This window comes from Ranitomeya variabilis, chromosome 6 (genome assembly GCF_051348905.1).
Source record: "Ranitomeya variabilis isolate aRanVar5 chromosome 6, aRanVar5.hap1, whole genome shotgun sequence".
In the NCBI taxonomy this organism is placed as follows: domain Eukaryota; kingdom Metazoa; phylum Chordata; class Amphibia; order Anura; family Dendrobatidae; genus Ranitomeya; species Ranitomeya variabilis.
The window spans coordinates 78,421,824-78,446,093 of record NC_135237.1 but is presented as its reverse complement, the minus strand read 5'-3'; the positions used below and the strand labels follow the sequence as shown (position 1 = coordinate 78,446,093).

At 41.5% G+C, this 24,270-nt stretch overlaps 1 protein-coding gene across 4 annotated transcripts in view; it reads right to left on the bottom strand.

The window, feature by feature from the left end:
• LOC143781825 (mitogen-activated protein kinase kinase kinase 3-like) overlaps window positions 1–24,270 on the bottom strand; it is a 155,156-nt gene that overhangs the window by 127,276 nt on the left and 3,610 nt on the right. The window contains exons 1-2 of one of the 4 annotated variants that reach the window (XM_077268697.1): window positions 1,244–1,290; window positions 1,048–1,139 (exon numbers count right to left, since the gene is read on the bottom strand). The exons of the other annotated variants lie outside the window; for them this stretch is intronic. Of the exons in view, the coding sequence (XP_077124812.1) occupies window positions 1,048–1,139; window positions 1,244–1,259 (108 nt within the window). The 5' untranslated portion in view covers window positions 1,260–1,290. Of the gene's footprint in view, window positions 1–1,047; window positions 1,140–1,243; window positions 1,291–24,270 lie in introns of those variants that run through there. 4 annotated transcript variants of the gene reach the window in all.

Sequence of the window (24,270 nt, the reverse complement as noted above, 5' to 3'; positions counted from 1 at the left end):
AGGGGAACTACCTTTCACTAAGCATGTGACTTATCAAGATAATTGCTTCAACCAGAAATTTTTAGGGGCTTCATAGCAAAAGGGGCGAATACATATGCCCATGCCAATTTTTAGTTATTTTATCTCATAACTATAATTTATATCTATATTTTTCCCACTTCACTTCACCAACTTAGCTTATTTAGTGCTGATACATCACACGCAAATTAAAAAATATTTAAACACAGGTTGTAATGTAACAAAATAAGTAAAAAGCCAAGGGGGTGAATACTTTCGATAGTCATGGTATGGGCACCCAGAATTCCCAGCTTGTGACTTTCGAGTCATTTTGACTGTTTACGACTTGTTCAGCGGTAAAATAAATGCTGATTACACAGTTATAACATTCACACTATGGCCCTGATTAACTGGCAATTTGTACACCATGAACAATATGCTGGAAAGGGGAGCGCCAAATTCTTTAAGTGGCTAGTTGATCTTTTTGAATTTGCCACATCTTTCAGCTGCCGTGTATCACTACAAGGAACGTTCTCCAGTCAGGAGAGGACTTTTTGTTGTAATTTATGCTACATTTCTGATGAATTTGCCGACTGCACTCATCCACACTCCTTCACTCTGCTGAAGCTCTGCCCACTTTCTAGCTTGTTTTCGAAGTCTGCTAAAGTGGTTCTTAAAAATGCTAGACGTGGCATCATTTTTGTCCAACTACAACTTTGTATAATATTGGGGCTGGACAGAGGTAGCCAGGACTGTTGTAAAAACGGCAGAAGTTGGAACATTTTTGCTCAATATTGTAGCTGGTTTAAGCTGGCCAGGACTGTCGTAAAAACTGCAAAAGTTGAAACATTTTTGAACAACTTGCAACGTTTCAAACGGTTCTAAGCCAGAATTCTGTGACGAAAACTGTTGGATAAATTGGGGCCTATGACTGTGCGCTTGTCTGTTTGTCATCAGAACCGGAGACAATTCTGGTGTTTTGTCTCAAACAAGGTTTTCAACAAAATCATTTAAAAAAAGAAAGCCGATCCAGCAGCGCACACTGCTTACCAAGAAATTTATAGGTGTCCTTCCTGTCACTGCTTTATACTGTGATACGGCCAGGAAGCAGCGTGAGGACTGGAAAGAGGGATACGGGAGTCCTGTGTATTCGGGTGAACAAAAGCAGACACAAACACAGGAAAATGAGCAGAACATTTAACACTAGGATACGTCTCTTGCGTACTTTAAAACATGTATTACTGACCAGATTTATATACCATCAGAAATAATGATATTCAATTCCAAAACTCGTGGACAAGTCATAAAAGAAAAAGATATAAAATATCCAGTTATATAGGTGTACAGCTATATAGAGCCAGAATTTCTCAGCATCTTTATCTCTGTTCTGTTATTTATCCACCATAACCATATTTTCATCGCTAACCCTTTAGGCCTCATTCACACATCTGCTGTTCACTGGTAGGATATGTACCCATTATAATCTATGGAGCTGTTCACATTTGCATGCTTTTTTTGAACAGTGTGTCAGCAAAAAAAAAATCATAGACATGTCTATTTTTAAAAGGGTTGTCCAGTCCAAATACATAAGTTTCCAGTCACTGTGTGACTGCAGACTTATGAATCTCTCCAGCGGATGCAATGGGCACTGCTGGGATTTGCTGGTTTCTGACCTGGGGCAGGAGGGTATGTATGATATCAGCTATGAGAAGATGTACCCAGTCCACTTTGGACAACTCGGACCACAAAACACAGATGTGTGAATCAGGCCTTTGATATGGGTCATTCAAGAACCTTTCATTTAGCGTTTAGCCAATTCTTAGATATAATGACCCTTATTCATCAAAGTGTTTACGGCACTTTAAAGAGTTGCAAAATTTTGGTGCAACACAAAGTTGTGCCAAAAAAAATACGCTTTTTGGATCTCCACTTACAACCAGTTCTGCCAAAGTTTGTGAAACTGGGGCAGGATAGGACGTAATGGTGACCACTCGACAAATTCACTAAAAGTGGTGATAATTGGGCTGAATTCATTTAGTGGTGTGCACCTCTCAATGAATTTGGTGCATCTTATTCCTGCACAGCTTTGGGAGACAGAAGCATATAAAGTGCCTTGTCACACCCAGAGCACTTAATGCATCATTTGCATATGAATGAAAATGTTAATTGATCAGCAGACCAGCAACAGATAGAAGATATAACGGTGGTGATAGCCTTACATTTCAAAAACCTGAATGCCCATATATCCGGTTTAGAAGAGGTCACTTTTACTAGTTTTTAAGCCTAAAGCTGCAACAGACAGTATTGACATGATATTATTAAAATGCTATATTTCCTTTGTGGATTACAAGATGTTAGTTGTCTAGAGGCAGAAACACTAATAACAGTATAGTCACATGATTCTTCTGAGTATCTCTACGTCTATTACCTTCTGACTGACCCGCTACTGCTAACTTCCAAATATTCATGTGTGCGCCATATCTGAGACCTTCTGCTCCTACTATTACCAACTTCTCCACTTATGCTAATGCTGTAACTATTTACTTCAGTAAGTCCAAGCTAATTCCTCTGATCCCACATGAGAGTATAATTATGGAAGGACAAATCAAGCCGAAATACTGGGGCTTGCATAGTAGTTGTGTGCCCAACACATAATGAATAGTGACTTTCATAGAAACATAGAATGTTAGAGTTGGAAGGGACCTCCAGGGTCATCGTGTCCAACCGCCTGCTCAATGCAGGACTCACTAAACCATCTCAGACAGATGTCTGCCCAGCCTCTGTTTGAAGACTTCCATTGAAGGAGAACTCACCACCTCTCGTTGCAGCCTGTTCCACTCATTGATCACCCTCACTGTTAAAAAGGTTTTTTTTTCTAATATCTGATTTGTATCTTCTCCCTTTCCCTTTCATCCCATTGCTTCTCCTGTTTCCATATGCAAATGAGAATAATGATGATCCCTTTACACTTTTGCATCCTTTCAAATACTTGTAGACCGCTATTAAATTTCCTTTTTCTTTTTTAGGTCTAATTAAAACATTACAAATGCAAGACTCAGTGTTTTATCAGCAGGAAATTATCACTAGGGGACTAGTTGTCTCCTGTCACGTAGTTCTTCTGCTCTGTAGAACCCCGCCTTGACCAGTGATTACCAGCTTTCTGTCTATGCACAGTGTACCCAGAAAGCTGGCAATCAGTGGTCTGTTCAGGGATATACAGAGCTCAGCAGTTTGAGAACTGTTAGATCTGCCCCTACATCATGGTGTGCTCAAGTTACATAGCAAAATCCTGGACACAGATTGCATTTAATCCTCCTTGAGATGACCATATAAAATTGCATTGGAATTTGCTCCTCTCAGAGGGTGGTCTTATCTAAGAGGTGGTCTCTTGTTGAAGCCTCACCGTGTATGGGACAAAACCACCTCTACATCCTTTATATTGAGTGTTACCAATGTTCTCTTGGTTGCAGGATACTGTACCAAATGCATGGACGCAGCATAGCAATGTGAACTGCTCCCTACTACTTCCTGGTAAATGGAAATAGATAAGACACAATCCTATCAGCCAAGATAACAGCAGATAATAGTCAGGTACAAGGAGATATATTACATAACAGAGATAGGAGAGGTTACTCATATGCACTTCCTACTCAGCCATAAGTGAGCTCAGCGGCTCTGCGTGCTCGTGCCATCAACTCAGGCAGAGCTGCTGAGCTCAGTGATTGGCTGCAGCACTGTCGATGTGACGTCAGCGCTGCAGACAATACGAAACGGCAGAGATTCAGCACTGGACCCGGAAAGGTGAGTAAAACAAAACCTGCAGCCGAGAGACATTGGTTTTCCGAAATGACAATATCCATTTAAACTAGACAAAGGCTGTACAAGGACACATACATATAGCAAAATGCTTCAAAGGTCTTCTTGAACACAATGCCGGGTTGTCTGGGACTTTACATTTACGGTCTATCCTTAGGATAGGTCATCAGTGTCTGATTGGTGGGTGTACGACACCAAGCACCCTTGTCGATCAGCTTCTTCATCTGTATAGTGGCTGCGGCCGGGGCTGGGTAATGCACATCCGCTATTTAATCAACTCAACAGGGGGCGGATGTGCAGTACCCGGTCACGGCCACCATTCTGATGATGGAGCTGTGCTGTGCAGAGCCATAACTGAGCAGTACCGGGGCTGCTGAAACTCGCACCCATATTGATCAGACATTGATGACCTAACCTAAGGAGGGGCCATCAATGTTAAAGTCCCGGACCTTAAGTATACTGTCTACAAAGTAGTCTCCAAAATCTCAGATCAAATTTGTAAAAAAAAAAATTATATATATATATATATATATATATATATATATATATATATATATATATATATATATACAGTAGATATAATATACATTTTACAGAATACATACATTACTGTACCTTCAAAAACATTATTTGTCGCAATGCATTTTGTGCATCCCCTCCCCATCCAGTACTTATTAAAGTGATTACATATGGGCTCGTATGTGTCTTTATTACTGTACATAGAGCGCTGCAGAACTCGCAGCTGTATTTTTCTTCAAGATTCATTCATCGCAAGGGAAACGGCTGAGGCATAACCCTCGGCATAATTTCCATTCAGCCTGCGAAGGATCAGATGGCTTTGCCGCAGCCCCAGCATTGGGGTTTCCTGTCTGCAGTTACGTGCACATATCCTGCCGGCCAGGGAGATAACACTGGAGTTTCTTTGTGGGTAAGTGATTTGAAATGGCACAGTCGTTACTAAGCAAAATATAGCTCCCACTCAGGGCTGAATTTAGAATAAGGGGACAATAAGTCACTGCCTTCATACATCAAGACACAAAGAGACTTAAAGGAAAATGAACCCTAGGAACGGTATAAATAGTTTATTTTTAAACAGAGGAAAGCTACGGCTGAAATACAAGGAGTCTGTCTATAAAAGGCGCTTTATATAGAATAGTAGAGTACATTTATGTAGAATTTCAAGGATGTGGGGGAATTGTGGATTGGAGGCCTGTGATGGAGGTTAGTTTCTACTTTTAGCAGTCAACACGTTCTTAGGCTACGTTCACATTTGCGTTGTGCGCCGCAGCGTCGTCGCCGCACCAAAACGCATGCGTCGTGCGGCCCTATCTTTAACATTGGGGCCGCATGGCGCCGCATGTACATGCGTTGTCATGCGTTTTGGTGCGTCGTACGCCGCATGCGGCGTTAGGGCGCACCTGTCAGGGCGCGGCAAACGCAACATGTTGCATTTTTTTTGCGGCGCCGACTTTTTAAAAAACGCATGCGTCGTGTTTGCGTCGCTTTTGCATCGTCGATGCGCCTTTTTTCCCATTGATTTGCATTGACAACGCAGACAACGCAAGTACTTGTGTCGTGGTGCGTTGTACGACGCATGCGTTTTCCAAAAAAAATGCAAAAAATGTCTAGACTTTGGGGGGCGCATGCGGCGCAAAACGCTGCGTTTTTTGTTCATAACGCAACTGCGTTTTTTGTTTGCGTTGTGCGTTGCGGCGCCGACGCTGCGGCGCACAACGCAAATGTGAACGTAGCCTTAGCGTGACTGTAGCCTTAAAGGGGTTGTCAAGCCTTACGGTACTAGTCTGCGGTCACTCTATGTGACTGCAGACTTGTGAATCCTAACAGTGCGCACACTGCCGGCGCCGGGAGCAGTGGGCGCGTGACTGCATTTATGCGATTTGCATACTTCTGATCACATTCCGACTAGACGTGTTTAACCTTGCTCAATACACTTGCATTGAGGGAGTCCGTGCACGTCTAGTTGGCACGTGTTCGCATGTATGCAAATCACATACTTCCGGTGATGCACCTGCACTTATCAGTGCCGGCATCAGAGAATCCTTACAGCACACAGTGCTCACGATATAAGCATTCACAAGTCTGCAGTCACATAGAGAAACTGCAGACTTTTACCCTAAGGCCAAATAAACCCCATTAATAGATACTGATCTATAGGAAAAAAAAAAAGCAATTTGTTGCATTTTATAAAGTATAAGGTACACAAGATAATTTGAAAATTATATTTTAAAGCCTTTGTGCTTCAGCCAAAGAAAAACATTCTACAATTATGTATTGAATAGTAAAACACTGGTTACAACTGCCACTGGAAAAGACTTGGGCGCAATGGTGGACACTGAACTTTACTATAGTGACCAGTGCCAGGCAGCTGCTGCCAAGGCAAACGTAATCATGGGAAGCGACAAAAAAGACATGGATGCTCATGCAAAAATAGTCAGATCACACGAGGAACACTGTGTACAGTTATGGGCTACTCTATGTAAGAAGGACAGTCGGACTGGATAGCAAAGCCAACATAGGTTATCAAGTTGGGATTAATCGCTTTGGAAAAAAGATGGCTTAGGGCAATCTACTTACAATGTACATATATATGAATGGACATTACCGAGATCTCGCTCTAGTCTGTAACCAAATTTTTTTCCACTCTCTACAGTTAGGTTCCTGCAAATCGCTCCTCTGCTCTGATTGGCACTGCGCCAGTCCTATAACCCCTTGACTGGTACAAAGTGTCAGAGCCACGAGACCTCACTAGTTAATATGAGACAGCGCTGTATATAGTATTTACACTGCAGATATCGGTGGACTAGTATATACACCCTGATAACTGATACAGATGAACACTAAGTGCATCACTCTCACAGCAGCGTACAGTGCAGACCACTAGTGCTTTGTGCAGGGTAGGCCATGGCCAGGACACCTGCTTGCTTGGTTCACTATTCATTTATGGCCTTTTCTAACAGCTTTTGTGCATTAAATGGCATTCTTTGATAAAAGGGAATTCTTGGGATGACAGCAAAAAGTTCGAAAAGGCCCTACAACCTTAAAGGGGTTGTCCACTACCAAGACAACCCCTTTGTAAAATATAAATAACATATACTCCTGCACCGGAACTGTTTCCAGTGATGTCGGCATCGGGTCTGCCAGGGCACGTAAAACATTGTTATGCCACAAGAGCAACGCAAGTAATCAGCAGCCACTATTGGGCCACTGTGCTCTTACTTCTTCCGCTGGGCAAAATTCATCAGGGGGAAGTGTGCAGCAGACGAATACCGGCCGCTGACTGGCTGAAGGGCTCACGTGACATTATGCTGGGGGGCTGGAATGGTGCAGGCTGGTGCAAGAGGTGAGTATATGTTATTTTTATTTGACAATACGGATTACTTATTAAAAAAAGGTCTTATTAAAAAGGTAGTGGATCTTTAACTTTGATTATATATAGTATCATCCAATAAGTTCCCTGAAACAACATTCTGTAGATTTGATCTCTAGACTGGCCAGCAATCACCCGAAGAAGAAAAACACTCATTTATTGGGCTTTGTGCTATGAGCCGGAATAACTACTCTGTAGCGACTTGCATCAGACCAGCAAAAGCGCAGTCACAAACGCACTTTGCGCAAGCCACCACTGCTAGGCAAGTCCTTAAGGGCTGGGATATTCTTCATCCACTCCTTTAGGTAGGAAAAAAGGATCATCCCCGCGCTGCTGCAAGAAGAGTGTGTGTTTCAATCAGGTCCTGCACTGACCTGTGGATCTGCAGCAGCCGCCATTAATATATGTCCTTCCTTCAATCTCACCAGGTGAGTAGTTCTCTTGGTGGGCAACTTTGTGTAACGTTTGATAAGACCCTATTTGCGCTTTTGTGTCTCCCTCTTTTCTCTGACTCATCCATTCCTTTGGGTGAGGGAGGCTTTACAGAGCCCTTCCCAGACTCCTGTCGCTGGGTAGCAGGCGTCTGGTGATGCAGATGATGTGGAGTCAGGTACAAGAGTAAATCCAAAGCTAGCAGTATAAAAGCCAAATGAAAACCAAAGGGAAACCCCAAGACAATAGCTAATAAAGAAGAACCAACGACTATTAGAACTACTGAGAAGCAACCAAAACCCAACCGGGAATCACTCACCATACCACTATGCAAGGGCACTGAATAATCAGCACTGAACTGGATTAGAAGGAGGCCCTAAATAGCCAGCTCAAATCTAAGGATAACATTCAGGGGATGCATTCCTCCTAGTAATGTCCAGGAAGCCACTCCGTGCTCACCTATACATCAGGGTGCACACATTCCCACCATTGGCAGAGTCCTGCGTTACCTGGCAACTGGGAGACCCAGTGTCCCATGACTCCCGGGCCACAAAACAAGAGGGCAGCACAACGTCCTGTGTGCCAACATCTCTCACCACTTCCACACGAGGCACCACCGTGTGTTGTCACCAAGTGCGCGCTAGCTCCATCCCCAACATGGAACGACCGCTAGAGAAATCTGGAAACCGGTGGAGGACGATTACATCCACGGCAGGAATTCCTAACAGTTTGATGATTTTTTTAGCTGGCTTAAAAATGTCATCAACAGAACCTCATCCTGTGTAAACAGGAGAGGACATAATAACCGAACACAAATGGGTACACAACGATCATTTTAGCACTCGCTTTGACCACGTGGAATGTTCATCAGCGTGCCTATACAGGCCATTTAATGACCAACGATCGGCCCACGTAAAAGGGGCATTAATCATGTTGCAAGGATTAGAAGTGTCAGACATGGAATGATAGTGTAGCATTACGGTTTGGCTAACTTCACATGAGCATTTAAAGAAATCATCCGAATTTCATACAGAAAAAAACAGACAATTTTTCATCTATATTGTAATCCATATATCGATTTTTATATCAGCAGCCATTCAAATGTACAATGCTAACAATTTGCAATCTGAATAGAGAGATTTTTTCTTACTTGGACATTTGGTCTGTGTGACAAAAACAATCATCTGAACAGCCCTATTGAATAACATTTTTTTCACAGACAGGACTCGGACCAAAAATATGATCGTAGGAACGTAGCATGTTAGTGATTAGGAACTTCAGCTGGCCCGCGTAGATTATTAGAAGTAGAAACACAGCAAAGCTGAATATTTTTTAGATAAAACTAGCAGTCAAACAACCATGAAGAAACTGTTCTTGCATTAAATGCCATCCTACAAGGAATAAATGGAGACTTCACTGCCAAATACATTACTGGGAAAGAACACCAGAGGAAGCTTGAAGGAAACAAAAAATGTTTTCTCGGCTGACTTAATTACCTAAAAGTTGGGAAAGTTTTGATGGGACGAGACTATTTTCCAGTATCACTGCGTGGTCATCGCAAGCATTTCCTACACGGCTGAGATTCCCTGGTATGTTATTCTCAGATACCACAGCTTTGCTTTTTACATCGTACAATTGACAGCTTATTGTGGTCTTCAACATGTTGATTGATGTGGAAAAATGGTTCTTTAAGTGGTAAAGGAAAAAAAAAACAAACATATTAGCACTTCTTGAAATGTTCTAATTTTAGTGTAGGCCCAAGATATTTGCAGAAGGCAACGTCCCCGGAGCCGCGCTGAACTACTGCAGATCCTTAGTCACTTCATAAAAAGGGAAAATGCAGCAAATACATTTCTGGGGAATCCAGTCTGTTATGGGGTGTAACTAAGCAATGAAAATATTATGAATTCAGTCTATTGGGACCAGGATAGTTATTGAAAGTTACTAGAACTATTGCGCTTATCAGAGAATCACTAAAAAAAAGCTGAAAAACTTGCAGAACTACATAAAGTGAAATCACCGTTAATTCACTGATGGCGTCTTCTGTTGTGTTCGCTAACAGAAGGAAAACAGAAGGAAGAAACAAATACTACTTATAATTCAATGTCTAATGTGAACTCTCCTGTAGACATTTTGTGCCACATTTATTGCCAGGTTTATGGGTAAAGTAGCAATCTGACTTATTAGCGGGAATGTTATAAATTGCTGTGATGTAAGCATGACGTAAATATGTCATTTTGGTGCCCCCCTGGTCTCCAGAATATGGTATTGATTTTTTGGGTTCCTGCTCCTCTCTGCTCCCCTGTATATAGTCTATAGATATCGGGGTGTGCTTCTCAACTCTTCGCTGTGGGCCTTGTTATGATAATCACGCTCCCTTGACTAACAAGAAAAGTTTTACATACAGGGAAAATGGGGCCATATCTCAGAAAGAGTTGCAGAACAAAAAAAACAAAAAACACAACATAAAACTGCCAGATATAGAAGCACGCAGCATCTACACTAAGTAAATGAATTGAATATTAATATCATGTGACAAGTCCTCATAAAGGGGTTATACTGAACTATTTAATTGTTTTACTATGGGCCCAAGAACTAACAAGCAGGTAGTTGCTAACAAAGACCTGCCGGCAATTCAGAGGAGTCACCAGAGCGTCACATCAACAGGGCAGCGCCTTGTCTTCCGCTCTGCTCTGTTCATGGGGTGTAACTGCTGACGTCATGCTGATTGACAGCTGGCTCCCTGCTCCCTAGCTGCGGGGAGCCTGCTGTCAATCAGCATGACGTCGGCAGTCACGGCCCGTTGACAGAGCAGCCTGCAAGTAGGAGAGCTGGTTTGCGGACATGAAGCAGCTGAATCACTGGTAGGACCGGTCAGTGACCGCTCTGAGCCAGTAGAACAGGAAGGTAGTAGCCTTTGCTAGCAACTGCTTGTCAGTTTTTAGGCCAACAGAAAAAAATAAATAGTCCTGGACAAACCCTTTAACAATGAGACCTGTTGCCTCTTTTAGAATTCAGGATAAAACTTTTTTTTTTTCACTTCTGCATTTTAAACACAATAACATTGTTTTTTATTTATCTGTCGTTGTCAATCAAGTTAAACACGTGACCTGACTTGGTGATCCAGAGGAAGGTTAAAAAAGAAAAAACATGAGGTAGATGCTATAAGCTCCATATTAGAGAAAAAAATACTTCCAAGCATGGCAATCAGACTGGATCAGGGTCCCAACTCCAAAATCGAGTACCGTAACGTGGAATATTATATTCATCAAGAAAGGTATCCACTCTCCGGGCCCTCCTGAAACTGCTGAGTGAACAACATCATGTGGCAGAGAATTCCATAATCTCACTGCCTGTACAGTAAAGATTCCGCAGTCTCCCTGCTCTTACAGTAAAGAACCACTTATATACCTTCTTTCTTTGAGACGTATAGGATACCCCCTTATCACCATTGCTGGCCTAGGTGTAAAAAAGATCTCTGTAGTGTCCCTTCCTATATTTGTACATTATAATAAGAGCTCCCTTAAGCCTTCGATTTTCCAAATGGAATAATTCAAGTTTGATAACCTGTCATTCTCCAATGCAACCAGACATTAACACAGCTATGAGCCCCAAAACAACAGGGTCTATGAAGGCCAGCAGAGTTCAGGGTGCAGCTAAAGGGCAAGTGCACCTGTTCTGTATGCTTAGACGATGGGCCCCTCTTGGGGTCTTAATAGTGAACCCGGCATTGTGGACATTGTACTGTATTTTTATACTGATGTAATTATAGCCATAGAGGAATACACTTGGTAAGTTATGTACAAAAGTAAATGAAGTACGCCCCGTAAGAAGGGCAATGTCAGGCTGGAACCTACAAGACAAGTATTTTCAGGTTGATGACATCATTATAAACTTTATACAGGAAGTTGGAGCAGTGAGGGAAAGTGTAACTACAAGTTAGTGAATAATGACATTCTGAACTAACACGTCCGGTGGAGGAGATCTGGGGATACGGTTAGCTCAGCTTATAAGTTTGCTATTCACCATAAATATGCAATCAACAGGTAAGCTAATACATTGAAATATAACAAGCCACAAATAAATCAGCAGCAAATAACTAAAAGTGCGGTATGCAACTACTAAAATTAACAGTGGCAATGCACAAATAATTACTAATAGTGTATAATATGATTTTGTTGTCCTTATTATGTAATCTGGGTCCTATGTGCTGAATACTATTCGCTATAAATGCAGCAACTAACAAAGATTTCTCAAAACAAAATTTTTCAGCAAAATTATGACCAGACTAGATTCTTTATATTATCTGAGACCCTAAGGAGAATGAGCTCATGCAGCGGACTGGCAATCAGCAGAAGGACTTATTCAATTCGTTCACTGTAGATGAAGCATAGAAAATGAAGACAGAATCTAAAATCTATGTTATGAGCAATTGGATAAGTCAAAAAAGAAAATCTATCTGGGAATTGCTTAAATATAATGTAATTATCCATAATGTTTCCTTTAGATGTAGGAGGACACCTGCAGGTTCCTCCCAGCTTCAGCTTCCAGCTCACAGCCAGACAGGGCTGCAATATTGTTGCAACACAGCAGAGCTCAGAGAGCTGCAAAACATGTGCTTGCAAGAAGACAAATATAATTTCTCCTATTCAGTGTTAGTTACCGTATATACTCAAGTATAAGCCGACCCGAGTATAAGCCGACCCCCCTAATTTTGCCACAAAAAACTGGGAAAACTTAATGACTCGAGTATAAGCCTAGGGAGGAAAATGCAGCAGCTACTGGTAAATGTCAAAAATAAAAATAGATACCAATAAAAGTAAAATTAATTGAGACATCAGTAGGTTACGTGTTTTTGAATATCCATATTGAATCAGGAGCCCCATATAATGCTCCATACAGTTAATGATGGGCCCCATTAGATGCTCCATATTAAAATATACCCCATATAATCCTGCATAAAGGTTAATAATGGCCCCATAAGATGCTCCATAGACACATTTGCCCCATATAATTCTGCACAAACGTTGATTATGGCCCCATAAGATGCTCCATAAAGATATTTGCCCCATTTGCTGTTGCTGCTATAAATTAAAAATCACATACTCACCTCTCGTCGCTCAGGCCCCCGGCACTCTCAATATTCACCTTTCCTCTATCCGGTGCCGCTCCGTCTTCAGCGTCTTCTGCACTGACATTCAGGCAGAGGGCCCGCACTAACCACGTCACGGCGCCCTCTGACCTGAGCGTCACTGCAGAAGACGCTGAAGACGGAGCGGTGCCAGAACGAGGAGAGGTGTCTATCGCGCAGCGCTCCCCCTCCCCATTATACTCACCATGTAACCGCTCAGTACAGGAAGAAGCTGCGGCGCCGCGGAACCAGGGACCTACAGGGACTGCGCCAGGAGCAGGTGAGTATAATTAGACAGCCCCCGCTCCCCCTCCCGACCCCTGGGTATGACTCGAGTATAAGTCGAGAGGGGGACTTTCAGCCCCCAAAAAAAGGGCTGAAAATCTCGGCTTATACTCGAGTATATACGGTAATTCCCCTTTATATAAAATAATCTCTGGAGGCAGAGTTATTTTCCAGGAAACAGCCTCCCCAGAGCCTGGAAGAGGTCATTTACATATAATAGAAATGTGAATTTCTCATGAATAAGACATTGGATTGCAGATATCAAGGTATCACTTCATTCAGCTTACTATGACCTGTATGTCCATATAGACGGCTTAGGAGCTGATCCTACTGACAGATTCCCTTTAAGAAACGTGTCTATAGTCTTTTTACTAACTGGGCTATTTTAAGCCACAATTTTCTAAAATTTGTCAAAAAAATATACCGTGGCCAAAGCATTTGAATAAAAATAAAAACAGATACTGATGAAAATTATTTTATTTTAATCTGTTTTTATTTCCTGATTGCATTTATAATTCTATTTTCCATACAAGAGTTTGGGGACAAAACGCACCAGAACGGGAATCTTCTGCAGGATTTCACACCACAAACTATATGCGCATGTAGTTCTTTCAAAGACAAATCCAGCAATACCTTTACATGGCGAGTTCATTCCTCCATTACTGAGAAATCAGCATTTTTATATGCAAATAAGGCTGTATATCTGAACCTTTGTCACTCCAGCTCTCTTCACTGTCCAGCACTGCCTCCTCCTGCTTGATTGACAGCCTCAATGTTCTGTGACATCAGACAAAGGAGCAGTCACCCAACCAGAAGGAGGCGGCACTGAGCGGGCAATAGAGCTTTTCAACATAACCAATCCTATGTACCCATTTTCAGTCAAACAGGAGGAAGTGGAGCTCATAGGGGGAATAGAGCTGGAGTGACAGAGGCTTCAGATCTATCTACAAATGGTTCTATAGGCTCATTTGCATATTAATTCAAACACTAATTTCTCATTAACGGAAGAACAGACCGGCCATGTAAAGGTATCGCTGGACTTGTCTTTGAAAGAGGTACATACGTGTATAAATAGTTTGGGGGGTGGAATCCTGTTGAAGACCCGTTCACAGCATTCAGAGTTAGGCTATGTACAAACGTTGCAGATTTCCTGCAGAATTGCAGCTTTTTTATTTCCGTGCAGAAACGCTGCACATCCGCAAGTGATTTACAGTACAATGTAGATCAATGGCAAAAAAAATGCTGTGCTAATGGTGTGGAAAAATCTGCACAGAAAACGCAGCAGATTCAAAAAAGGAGCATGTCACTTCTTTTGTGCAGAATTGATGCGTTTCTGCACCCATTCCATAATAGAAATCTGCAGGGGTAAAAAAAAGGAAGAAAGCCACACAAAACTCTGCAACGTGTGCACAGACCAAAAAAGGCGCAGATTCTGACCTGCGTTTTCTGCCAAGAAATTCAGAATCTGCACAGGAAATTCCACAGGCAAATCTGCAACGTGTGCACATAGCCTTATGCTTTACAGCAGCTACATGGATCCTAAGAAACAAAGCCTGGAGACGTCCATGCGAGAGTTTTCACTTATTGTGAATGTGGTGTGAAAACTGCCATTGGAATAATATAAGCAGACATTTACGTCAGCCTACATTTTTCTTCTCGTGAAGAAGGGAGTGTTGGATTGTGTTGTAAGAAAACAACTGGGAATTTCAACTATGACATCCCTGTGTGAAAACTGGAATCAACTAGTTTATAAAAGAAAGAAAAAAATATAATGGCAGGACAAATCCTGGCACCTGACATATTCTCCATTGTTAGGGGTCATGGATGGACAGAGCAAAACTGTGGACTCAAAGTATGTTTGTTTGGTGCCTAAAGAGGCAGACAGAAATGTATACTCTTTTGGAGAAACACTAATGTGAATCCATAAGAAAAACCTGTGTGCCAACGGTATAATATGAGCACATAGCAGGCATATTACTAAACCTTACAACACAAGTTCCTAACAGGATAATACACAAATGGATGGTAAAATTGGATTACTGATATTAACACTTTGCCGTTGCCCAGGCTCAAGGACCTCATTACTCTGGATGGCATAGTTGTTCGGTTCATTAGTATTGACACTTTCCAATTAATCTTTTAGATGTCATGTTTTTTTATTTCCTGCAGTATTATCATAAAAAAAAACAGTGTGACTCCCTTTTGCGAAGGAACTAATTGGGTACTACCTGATCTGCTTACAAGTAGATTCCCTAATATGTACCCATTCGTTTTCAGTAATTCAAACAATATTACTCGCAGAATTGAGTCCAATCTTGTGTTCTCAGGGAAGAAGCCAGCAGGTTTCAATGTTTACAGAAATTTACAAAAGGTATTGAAAACAAAGAAACAATAAAGTATATGAAAACACATTAACCCACAAGATAAAGCAAATAGAGACAAATAAATAAATAATAAAATAAATAAATAAATAATAATAATAATAATCTTTATTTTTATATAGCACTAACATATTCCGCAGCGCTTTACAGTTTGCACACATTATCACCACTGTCCCCGATGGGGCTCACAATCTAAATTCCCTATCAGTATGTCTTTGGAATGTGGGAGGAAATCGGAGAACCCGGAGGAAACCCACGCAAACACGGAGAGAACATACAAACTCTTTGCAGATGTTGTCCTTGGTGGGGTTTGAACCCAGGACTCCAGCGCTGCAAGGCTGCTGTGCTAACCACTGCGCCACCATAATAAAATAATAGAGACAAATAATAATAATAATAATAATAATTAAAAAAAAGAAAGAAAATAGACAAAGAGCATCGGACTGAATTTAGAAACATTCCAGAAGTCACCGAGCTCATGTGTGTGAAGCTTCTAGCTAAGGTAAAAATGAAGAAAAAGAAAAATACACAACTACAAAAGAGAAAAAAAAATTATGAAGCTCATTTATAAGCTTGAGACACAGGAAGGACACAAAATGCTAGACAGGAGAAAAACTCTTCCCACGTTCAGTATTTGGTCAATACAGTGGCATGTAAAAGTTTGGGCACCCCTGATCAAAATGACTGTTATTGTGAAGAGTTAGGCAAGTTGAAGATGAAATGATTTCTAACAGGGCTAAAGTTAGAGATGACATTTTTCCTGTGTATTTTAGGCAAACAAAAAATATTTTTTTTCCATCTTTTATATTTAATAAATTAAAACGGTGGCAGGACCTCTTTATTATTATTATACATTTTTATAGCGCCATTTATTCCACGGCGCTTTACATGTGAAATACGGGGCAAATATAGACAAATACATTAAACATGAGCAAAAAACAAGGCATACGGGTACATAAGGAGGGAGGACCCTGCCCGCGAGGGCTCACAGTCTGCAGGGGACAGGTGATGATACACTAAGAGAGGGTAGAGCTGGTTGTGTGGCGGTTCAGGATCACTGCAGGCTGTAGGCTTGTCGGAAGAGGTGAGTCTTCAGGTTCTTTTTGAAGGTTTCTATGATAGGTGAGAGTCTGATGTGCTGGGGTAGAGAGTTCCAGAGTATGGGGGAAGCACGGGAGAAGTCTTGGATGCGGTTGTGGGAAGAAGAGATGAGAGGGGAGTAGAGAAGGAGATCTTGAGAGGATCCGAGGTTGCGTGTTGGTAGGTACCGGGAGATCATGTCACAGATGTATGGAGGAGATTGGTTGTGGATGGCTTTGTAGGTCATTGTGAGGGTTTTGAACTGGAGTCTCTGGGCGATAGGAAGTCAGTGAAGGGCTTGGCATAGGGGAGAGGCTGGGGAATAGCGGGGAGACAGGTAGATTAGTCGGGCAGCAGAGTGTAGGATGGATTGGAGTGGTGCCAGAGTGCTAGAGGGGAGTCCAGAGAGTAGGAGGTTGCAGTAGTCGAGGCGGGAGATGATAAGGGCATGCACTAGTGTTTTTGTGGTGTCGCGGTTAAGGAATGCGCGGATCCGGGAAATGTTTCTGAGTTTGAGTCTTTCAACTCAACAGAGCCTGTATAGCATATCGGTCCCTTTGGATAGTTTTCTTTCCCCCAAAAAAAGTAGGACTCCTAACCCAGAATGTCCTAGAAATGTAACCCTACCTAGAGATATATGACGGTCAGCTTAAAAAGCTTTGGAGGCTTATCAAATCATAATGACCAGGTAAAGAAGCAAGTAAGTACCCCCCCAAGATCCTGATGAAGGGGAGCAGTCCTGTGCGCCTCATGTGACTGTAGTGCACATGTGTGACCACTTCTCCTTCCTCTCCTACGGGTCCACTATGGTTGTCGTGATGTCCATGGTGACCACAATTCCCACAGACAGTAAATGAAGACAGTGACGGGGGTCCCAAAGTCCCTTAAAAATGGAAAGGTAGTGTGCATGTGTGACCATAACACCTATAAAAAGAAATAAGCAGTGGTCACACATGTGCACTACATCTCCTTTCTCATGGGGGACACCGGACCCCTATGTTTGTAATCAATGGGGACCAATTAATATACACTTTTCTCCGGTCCTGTAGACAGGTAATAAATGCTGGTCCTGGAACAAATCATTTCAAATAGCAACAGTAATTTTTGATCTTTTAGATGTTAGTGCATCAGCTATAAGTCGGTGAAGCTTATAATCATTCTTTTTTTCAAGCAAAGTAAAACCAGCGTTACAGACTAAAGCTCGGGCCTGGTTCCCAAGAAATATTACTTTTCCCAAAACAAATCGCCTGGCTATGTTAGTGTTTGGCACAACATTAATATTTATCATGACAGGAAAGACCTACATGCGAAGCTTAAACTTTTCCAAAATAACAAACACCATTCTGTGGAAAATAATGTCGGTATTGAGACCTCTGAGCTGAACCTCCGAGGTTAAACAATGCATGGGAGACTGTACTGGTGTGCAAGCCACAAAATAGAGAACTAAAGCTCAGTAAGAAAAATAATGGTTCAAAGTAAAAAAAAAATAAACATATATTACATTATATGGCCACTGAAATAAATATATAGATATATCTACATATATTTCAGAGGCCAAATAGTATAATATATATCCCGGAAAGCACGGTAAGAGGTGTTCATGGGATGACCCCACTAAAGTGAGAGTTTTCTTACACCTAGTCATAGGATAGTGAAATCAGACGGCCGTAATACTCACGAGAAGATCGCATCACAATCCTCGGACTGGCCGTCGGTTCTCCTCACCTGAGCGTGACAGCATGTTTTTCTATACAGCTGTTGTGCTCAGGTCAGGAGGGCCAGTCCAAGGATTGCAATGTGATCATCACGCGAATAATACGGCCATCTTACTGCACCCTTAATCTGAGCTCCTCTCAGCTGATTTATGACCAAAATGTTCAGGTCAACTTTAATGTGGTCATAAGTCAGCTGTGAGGAGCACAGAGGATCAAAGATAAGAGTTATAAACTCTCCTGATGAACAAGCTTACTGATGGATTCTCAGTTAACTCATTTTGCAGCCACAATGCTATAGAGAAGAAAGAAAAACACGGTAGGCCGGCACTAGGTTATTCTGTGATGGCGCTCGTGGAGGAACAGCAATGAATAAAATGAGATCCCGGCACTCGCCTATATTGATGTTCATTTAATGCACATGTGGAAATACAAATCACAGACGTTTCAGCCCATCCCAGGGCTGCAATAGAGAGGCTATAGAGGCCATAAACACAGAGAAGCAATGCCCTGAAACTATCCAGAAAAACACCAGCAGGCTCACTGAACAGACAGATTTATTTTTATTTGGAAGAGGGGAATTAGCCAGAACAGAAACCTCTAGCAGCAGCTTATCTTTTAGAGAACAAAAGATCAGGCATCTTGAAAATAAAGAAGGCTGACACAGGAAGCCTTCATATACATTAGACTGTTGTTATATTGCCACTTAAGATAGGAAGACAGACAGTATATAAAAAAAAAAAAACAAATAAAAATCTTTTTCCATCTAGGAAAGTGGGACGATTTTTTTTTCTCAATTGTTATCGGTGTGTAATCTGCTTTTTTTTTTTTATGTGATATACGCTTCCAATCACGTTATGCAGCAATTTTCTTTTTCAGCACTGCTCCATAGTATAATGTTGGAGTGAGTGATTTCCGATTAAACATCGGATAGCACTCGACTGACTTATACGCTGGCTACTCGCTAGTGTGGGCGAACCCTAAAAGTGATTGTTTCTCCTACGTGGAGGTCATTAATTTCAAGGAACCAGATAATTCTTCATTGAAGTATAGGAGCTCATTGGATCAGTAGAAGTCCTTGTCACCAGACCCATGCTGAAAATACAGAAAAATGGGCTCCGCAGAGCTGTCTGAATGGAGTGGAAGCGCGCATGCACAGATGCTCTTTTCATTGTCTATGGGATTGTTGTAGACAGCCTAGCACTGTACTTGGTTTGTTCAGCAGTCCTACAGACAATGAACGAAGTAGAGTTGAGGTCGATCAATGCACGTGTCTACTCCATCCGGTCAGAGACCCTTTATCTTTATCCCAGTGACTGGGATTCCAAGTGGTGACAATTTTGCCCTATTCTGTGGTGTGGGATTGCTAGTCACTTGAGTGCACGGTGATGCAACCCAGGAACCATTTCCATTTAAATGACCAGGCTGGTTTATTGGTGCTTCAGAAATCATGTCACAAGGAAAGGAAAATAAATGGCCTTACAGAGTAGGGAAAAAAATGTAAACAGGTCCAACAAAGTCACTTTAGAGACAGTCCAGGTCACACATCCAGGATACCGGCTCAGTCTGGAGACATCACACAGGAGGTCTCCTTACCTCAAGACACAGTCCATGTGTCAAACAAAGACTCCGTTTTACCCTGTGAACCACACCCAGGGGTGGGATATGTGGGCTGCCAGACCCGCCCAATCTCAGGCTGCCTGTAAACCTGGCCCAGATGCACAAGTCTCTTAGTAATATGTGCACTAGAGCATTACTCTGATTTACATCACAGAGGACCACCTCTGTGATACATACCTCCCATTAACTATGTGTCCGGCAGCCTCCTTAGGCTGGAATCACACCAGCATATGGCATCGGATGCGAGAGCATAGGATGCGATATGCTAATGACCCTCGGCTCCTGCTGTGCCACAAGTGTGAGCTTAGTGTCAGTGCTCTCATCCTTTCGCACATCTCCTCCATGGCCTGTCTCAGAGTATACCGGACTGCACTGGGATGACATCCGAGTGCAGACCGATGTTTCACATGCAGCCATGGACCTGTATGGGTGCCAGTGAGTCAGGTGTGATCATGCCGAATAGGTATGACAAAATAATCTCAGATATTAGCTGTCCCATAGAAGAACACTGGGCCGAGTGTTTTGCAGTTTTATCGCATAGCACTCAGCCATGTTATGTGGTAGTGTGACTCCGGCCTTACCGTAGATACATAGGATAAGTTTCATTTGTGGGAAAACTTTCCAGAAAACGGTATATACTGTATCTGGACAATTTATTTTAGCGTGTGTAAATAATATAATTTTTTTCTCATCTCATCTATGCTTGTTGCTTACCAACTGAAGAAAGCAGGTAACCTGCAGAGCAATGTCTGGGAGCAAGGGCCGATACATGACTCACTGCTGGGTTCTGCGGTACATCACAGGATAGGGTGTACACGACTCTCAAAGTCTCGGTACCCAAGGACAATGTCCATTCTAAAGAAACACATCCTCCAGAAACTGGAAAGAATTAGCTAGAGAACCTCAAACCTACAGACAATTTGGGGCAAGAGAATTGTTCTACTGCTTACACACAGGATATATTGTATTTCTGACCATTACATGAGAAATTTGTTGCATTTCTTTTCAGGCAAGTAAAATGAATCATCTAATATAAAAAGTCTTATAACAATATCGGATAGTAACATTTACTTGACAACAGCTTCACAACAAAAAACAACAAAGCGTTGATGTTCTGTATATGTAGCAACAAGAAGTAATAATAATAATCTTTATTTTTATACTGCAGATAACATTTAAAAGGGTTTTCTCACTAATCTAAATAAAACTCAGAAATAACGCGTGTCGGGGTCGGGTTCGGTCACCTATCTACCCTGTCTGTCTCGCATATGCCAGGTATGTTCTCATGTTGAGGTGTTACCGTGTCCTATGCTGTGGCATTGTTCCAATATTGTTCTGTTTAGCAGCTATGGTTCTTCCATTATAGAGGCATAGTGTGATATTCAGGCAGGCTATGTATGGGTGACCTTGCCCGTTTTGGCTGTTAGGAGTACACCTTTTCCTCCCCTTATGCATCACTTTACTGTATCTGGTGGTTTTAACACTGTTTAATAAAATTTTGTTTTTTTGTATGGGACTTTATGGCTGCTTTGTCTTTCTTTCTGTCTTTTGAGCTATGTTTGGTAGCTGGCCCCTATTGGTCCTTTATGCATATTTAATATTTATTAGCCCCATTTTTGTGGAGTTGTATTTCTGTATGTTGATTCAATATGCTTGCTTCGATAACATTACTATAGTACATTATAGGTTGCTACATAAGGAGCTGCATTGCCTTAGACCGGGCAGGACTCTCATGCTGACCCCTGTTCACCCCCTAAAGTGATTACATTTGGCATGGGAGCATCATAAATTGAAAATGGAGCAATGAAAGAAGATAGTCACGTCTAAATAATTATCTTCTTTAACATCATGTAGGCACTTTCCTATGGCACCAGGATGCACTATGGTGAATAGGCAAGATGGCGGAGGTGGTGTGATGCTCTGGAAAATCTTGCGTCTTTGAATGCTATATCAGCTGCAAGCCAAATTCAGCTGTTAGGTGGATGCCTGTAAAAGATACCATACAACGGCATCCATCACCCATAGAATTTAATGATAAAAACATATGCTTACAAGATACAATTTTATGGTAAGAGGGAAAAATCCGGCACATCCATCCGATAATAAAATCCAATAAATGTAATACACAAGCATATAGAATTCACCTAGCATGGTGCGTCAACCATAGTCACCATCCTCCGGGCTCACACCCAAGGGGTTTTACAAATGTGCGGGCAATAGGTGCAATGTCTGCCCCTTTGCCGGAAATATAACACATTCTTTTACATTGCCCCATGATGCGGAATGTCACATTGACACATTTATCAATCGTGATTGGCACCATATTGTCTATTGCATTGAGTGTAGCATGCGTCACCTACGCTACATTGGCGATACAAGCAGAGAATTAAAGAAACGGATCGCTGAACACCTTGCTAATATAAAGAACAACAATTGCAGATATTCTTATATTTGCGCCCATAAGGTTGATACTTTACAATTTTGTTTTTACAGCATTGAAAATGTGACACAGACTATAAGAGGTGGTAACCGGCAAAAACATCTCGCCTTACGAGAGGCTTCCTGGATTCTGAAACTCAATACCAAATATCCATTAGAATTAACTATAATGATCTGTTCTATATTTGTTGATTAGTATATAGGCTGATCTACTCATAAAATTCTGCTCCCATGAGTCTTCGCTATATCCTATGACTAATGGCGTCTGTGTGCGCTAGAAACGCGTTTAATGAATTTAAAATAAAATTTCTTGTATTTTATTATAGGATGGATGTACCGGATTTTTCTCTTTTTACCATGACACTAGCTGTGCAGGACGCATCACCGGCAGGATCGGCACCCACCATCCAGATCCCAACCTTACAGCGTGACGAGCTCCAAATCTCCCCTTTTTTTTACTTTCAAGATACAATTTTGCTTAATCCCATGGGATGGACTAGAGTAGTCTACTAAGCTATTGCATATTTTATTCTAGGGGGTAAACTGATGTATAACAGCAAGACTATATTTACTTAAATTGTGACCCCCTGAAAAAGCTGTGTCCATGCAGTGAAACATGTCGGGTGTGCTGTTATTTTGCTATTTAATGAACAGACTGTGAAGAATCCGATCAGAACTGTACTGCAGACAGCTCGGATGGCAGAGAATCAGTAAACTTCACTGAGCCACATTTCTAGGAACAATTACAATGGTGATTACATAAATATTGCATTGTGGATCAACTTGTCTGGACTTTTAAATCCTCTTGTTTTAGGCAGTTACAGATAAGAGTGAAGTTTTATTATTTGGTGATTTAGTACAACATCGAAGTATATAATGTAGTGTGAAAAATATTTAGAATTGAGAGTCCTCAGTAGTCAACTACTGAGGACTCTCAATAAATATTTTTCTATCCACTGGCTAACACGGTACCAAGATATATATCTTTCCTGTATCATAATGTAGTGTGGTAATTTGTGTTTCCAGTTGCTGTAGGGTAAATTGTACCTATAATAACAAGACTGAAGCCAAAAGGACACATTCTTTGGTCTCTGCCTAGCAATAGAGCCCTATGGACACGTTTCGCCTTTACATTGGGAGCTTTCCCAGCAAACGCGCTAAACACAGAACAAAAATGTGGTGTGAACATTGTCTAACTCCACATCTGTTGGTACATAAAGTATGCACTGTACAAGGTAGTGAACGAGCATGGATGTTTCCGACGGACGCCTGACTTTCTCCATTTTACATTGTTTGACTGCTAAAACAAAACAGGCTCCTAGAGTGGACTAACTGGTTCATAAAGGGTACAGCCATGTGTCCATCCCAGTACTCAGCATGGAGCACCCTCACCTCATCTGCACTGAGGCTTTTACATTAACGTATACTTGTCTTTTCAGGCAACTTTCCACAATAGTCTTTTATATGTGTGTACTAGAGGAATAACACTATTCATGGCTATTATGTGACTTGCATTTTTTTATTTTCCAGACTCAGATACCTTTTATATTAATTAAATTTATTAATAATAATAATAATAATAAACTTACTACTTATTCCTGTATTTTGTTTTCATTTTTTTAAACTAATAGGGGCCCGGAGATTGGAGAACATAAAATACATTTCTATTATTTACTATTGTATTTGTAGAACATAAGAGAGATGATGGATTCCTGCTCTTCTGTCTCTATGTAGCACACAAAAGAAAAGCAACAACAGCATGGAGATTACATAGGAGAATGGAGGATAGTATAAAGCATTACTGAGCAGTGTACCTGTGAATCCAGCTCTGAGATTAGTTAATCAGCAGGCTCTGCGTGTGTCTGTTCCTCTCCCTCTTGCTCTATTGATTTCAATAAGAAGCTGTAACCTGACAACTCAGTGAGCTGGCAACATTTCTTGTTTTAACCAAAACTCATATGAGCTGTTTTTCTGATTAATAATATGTTT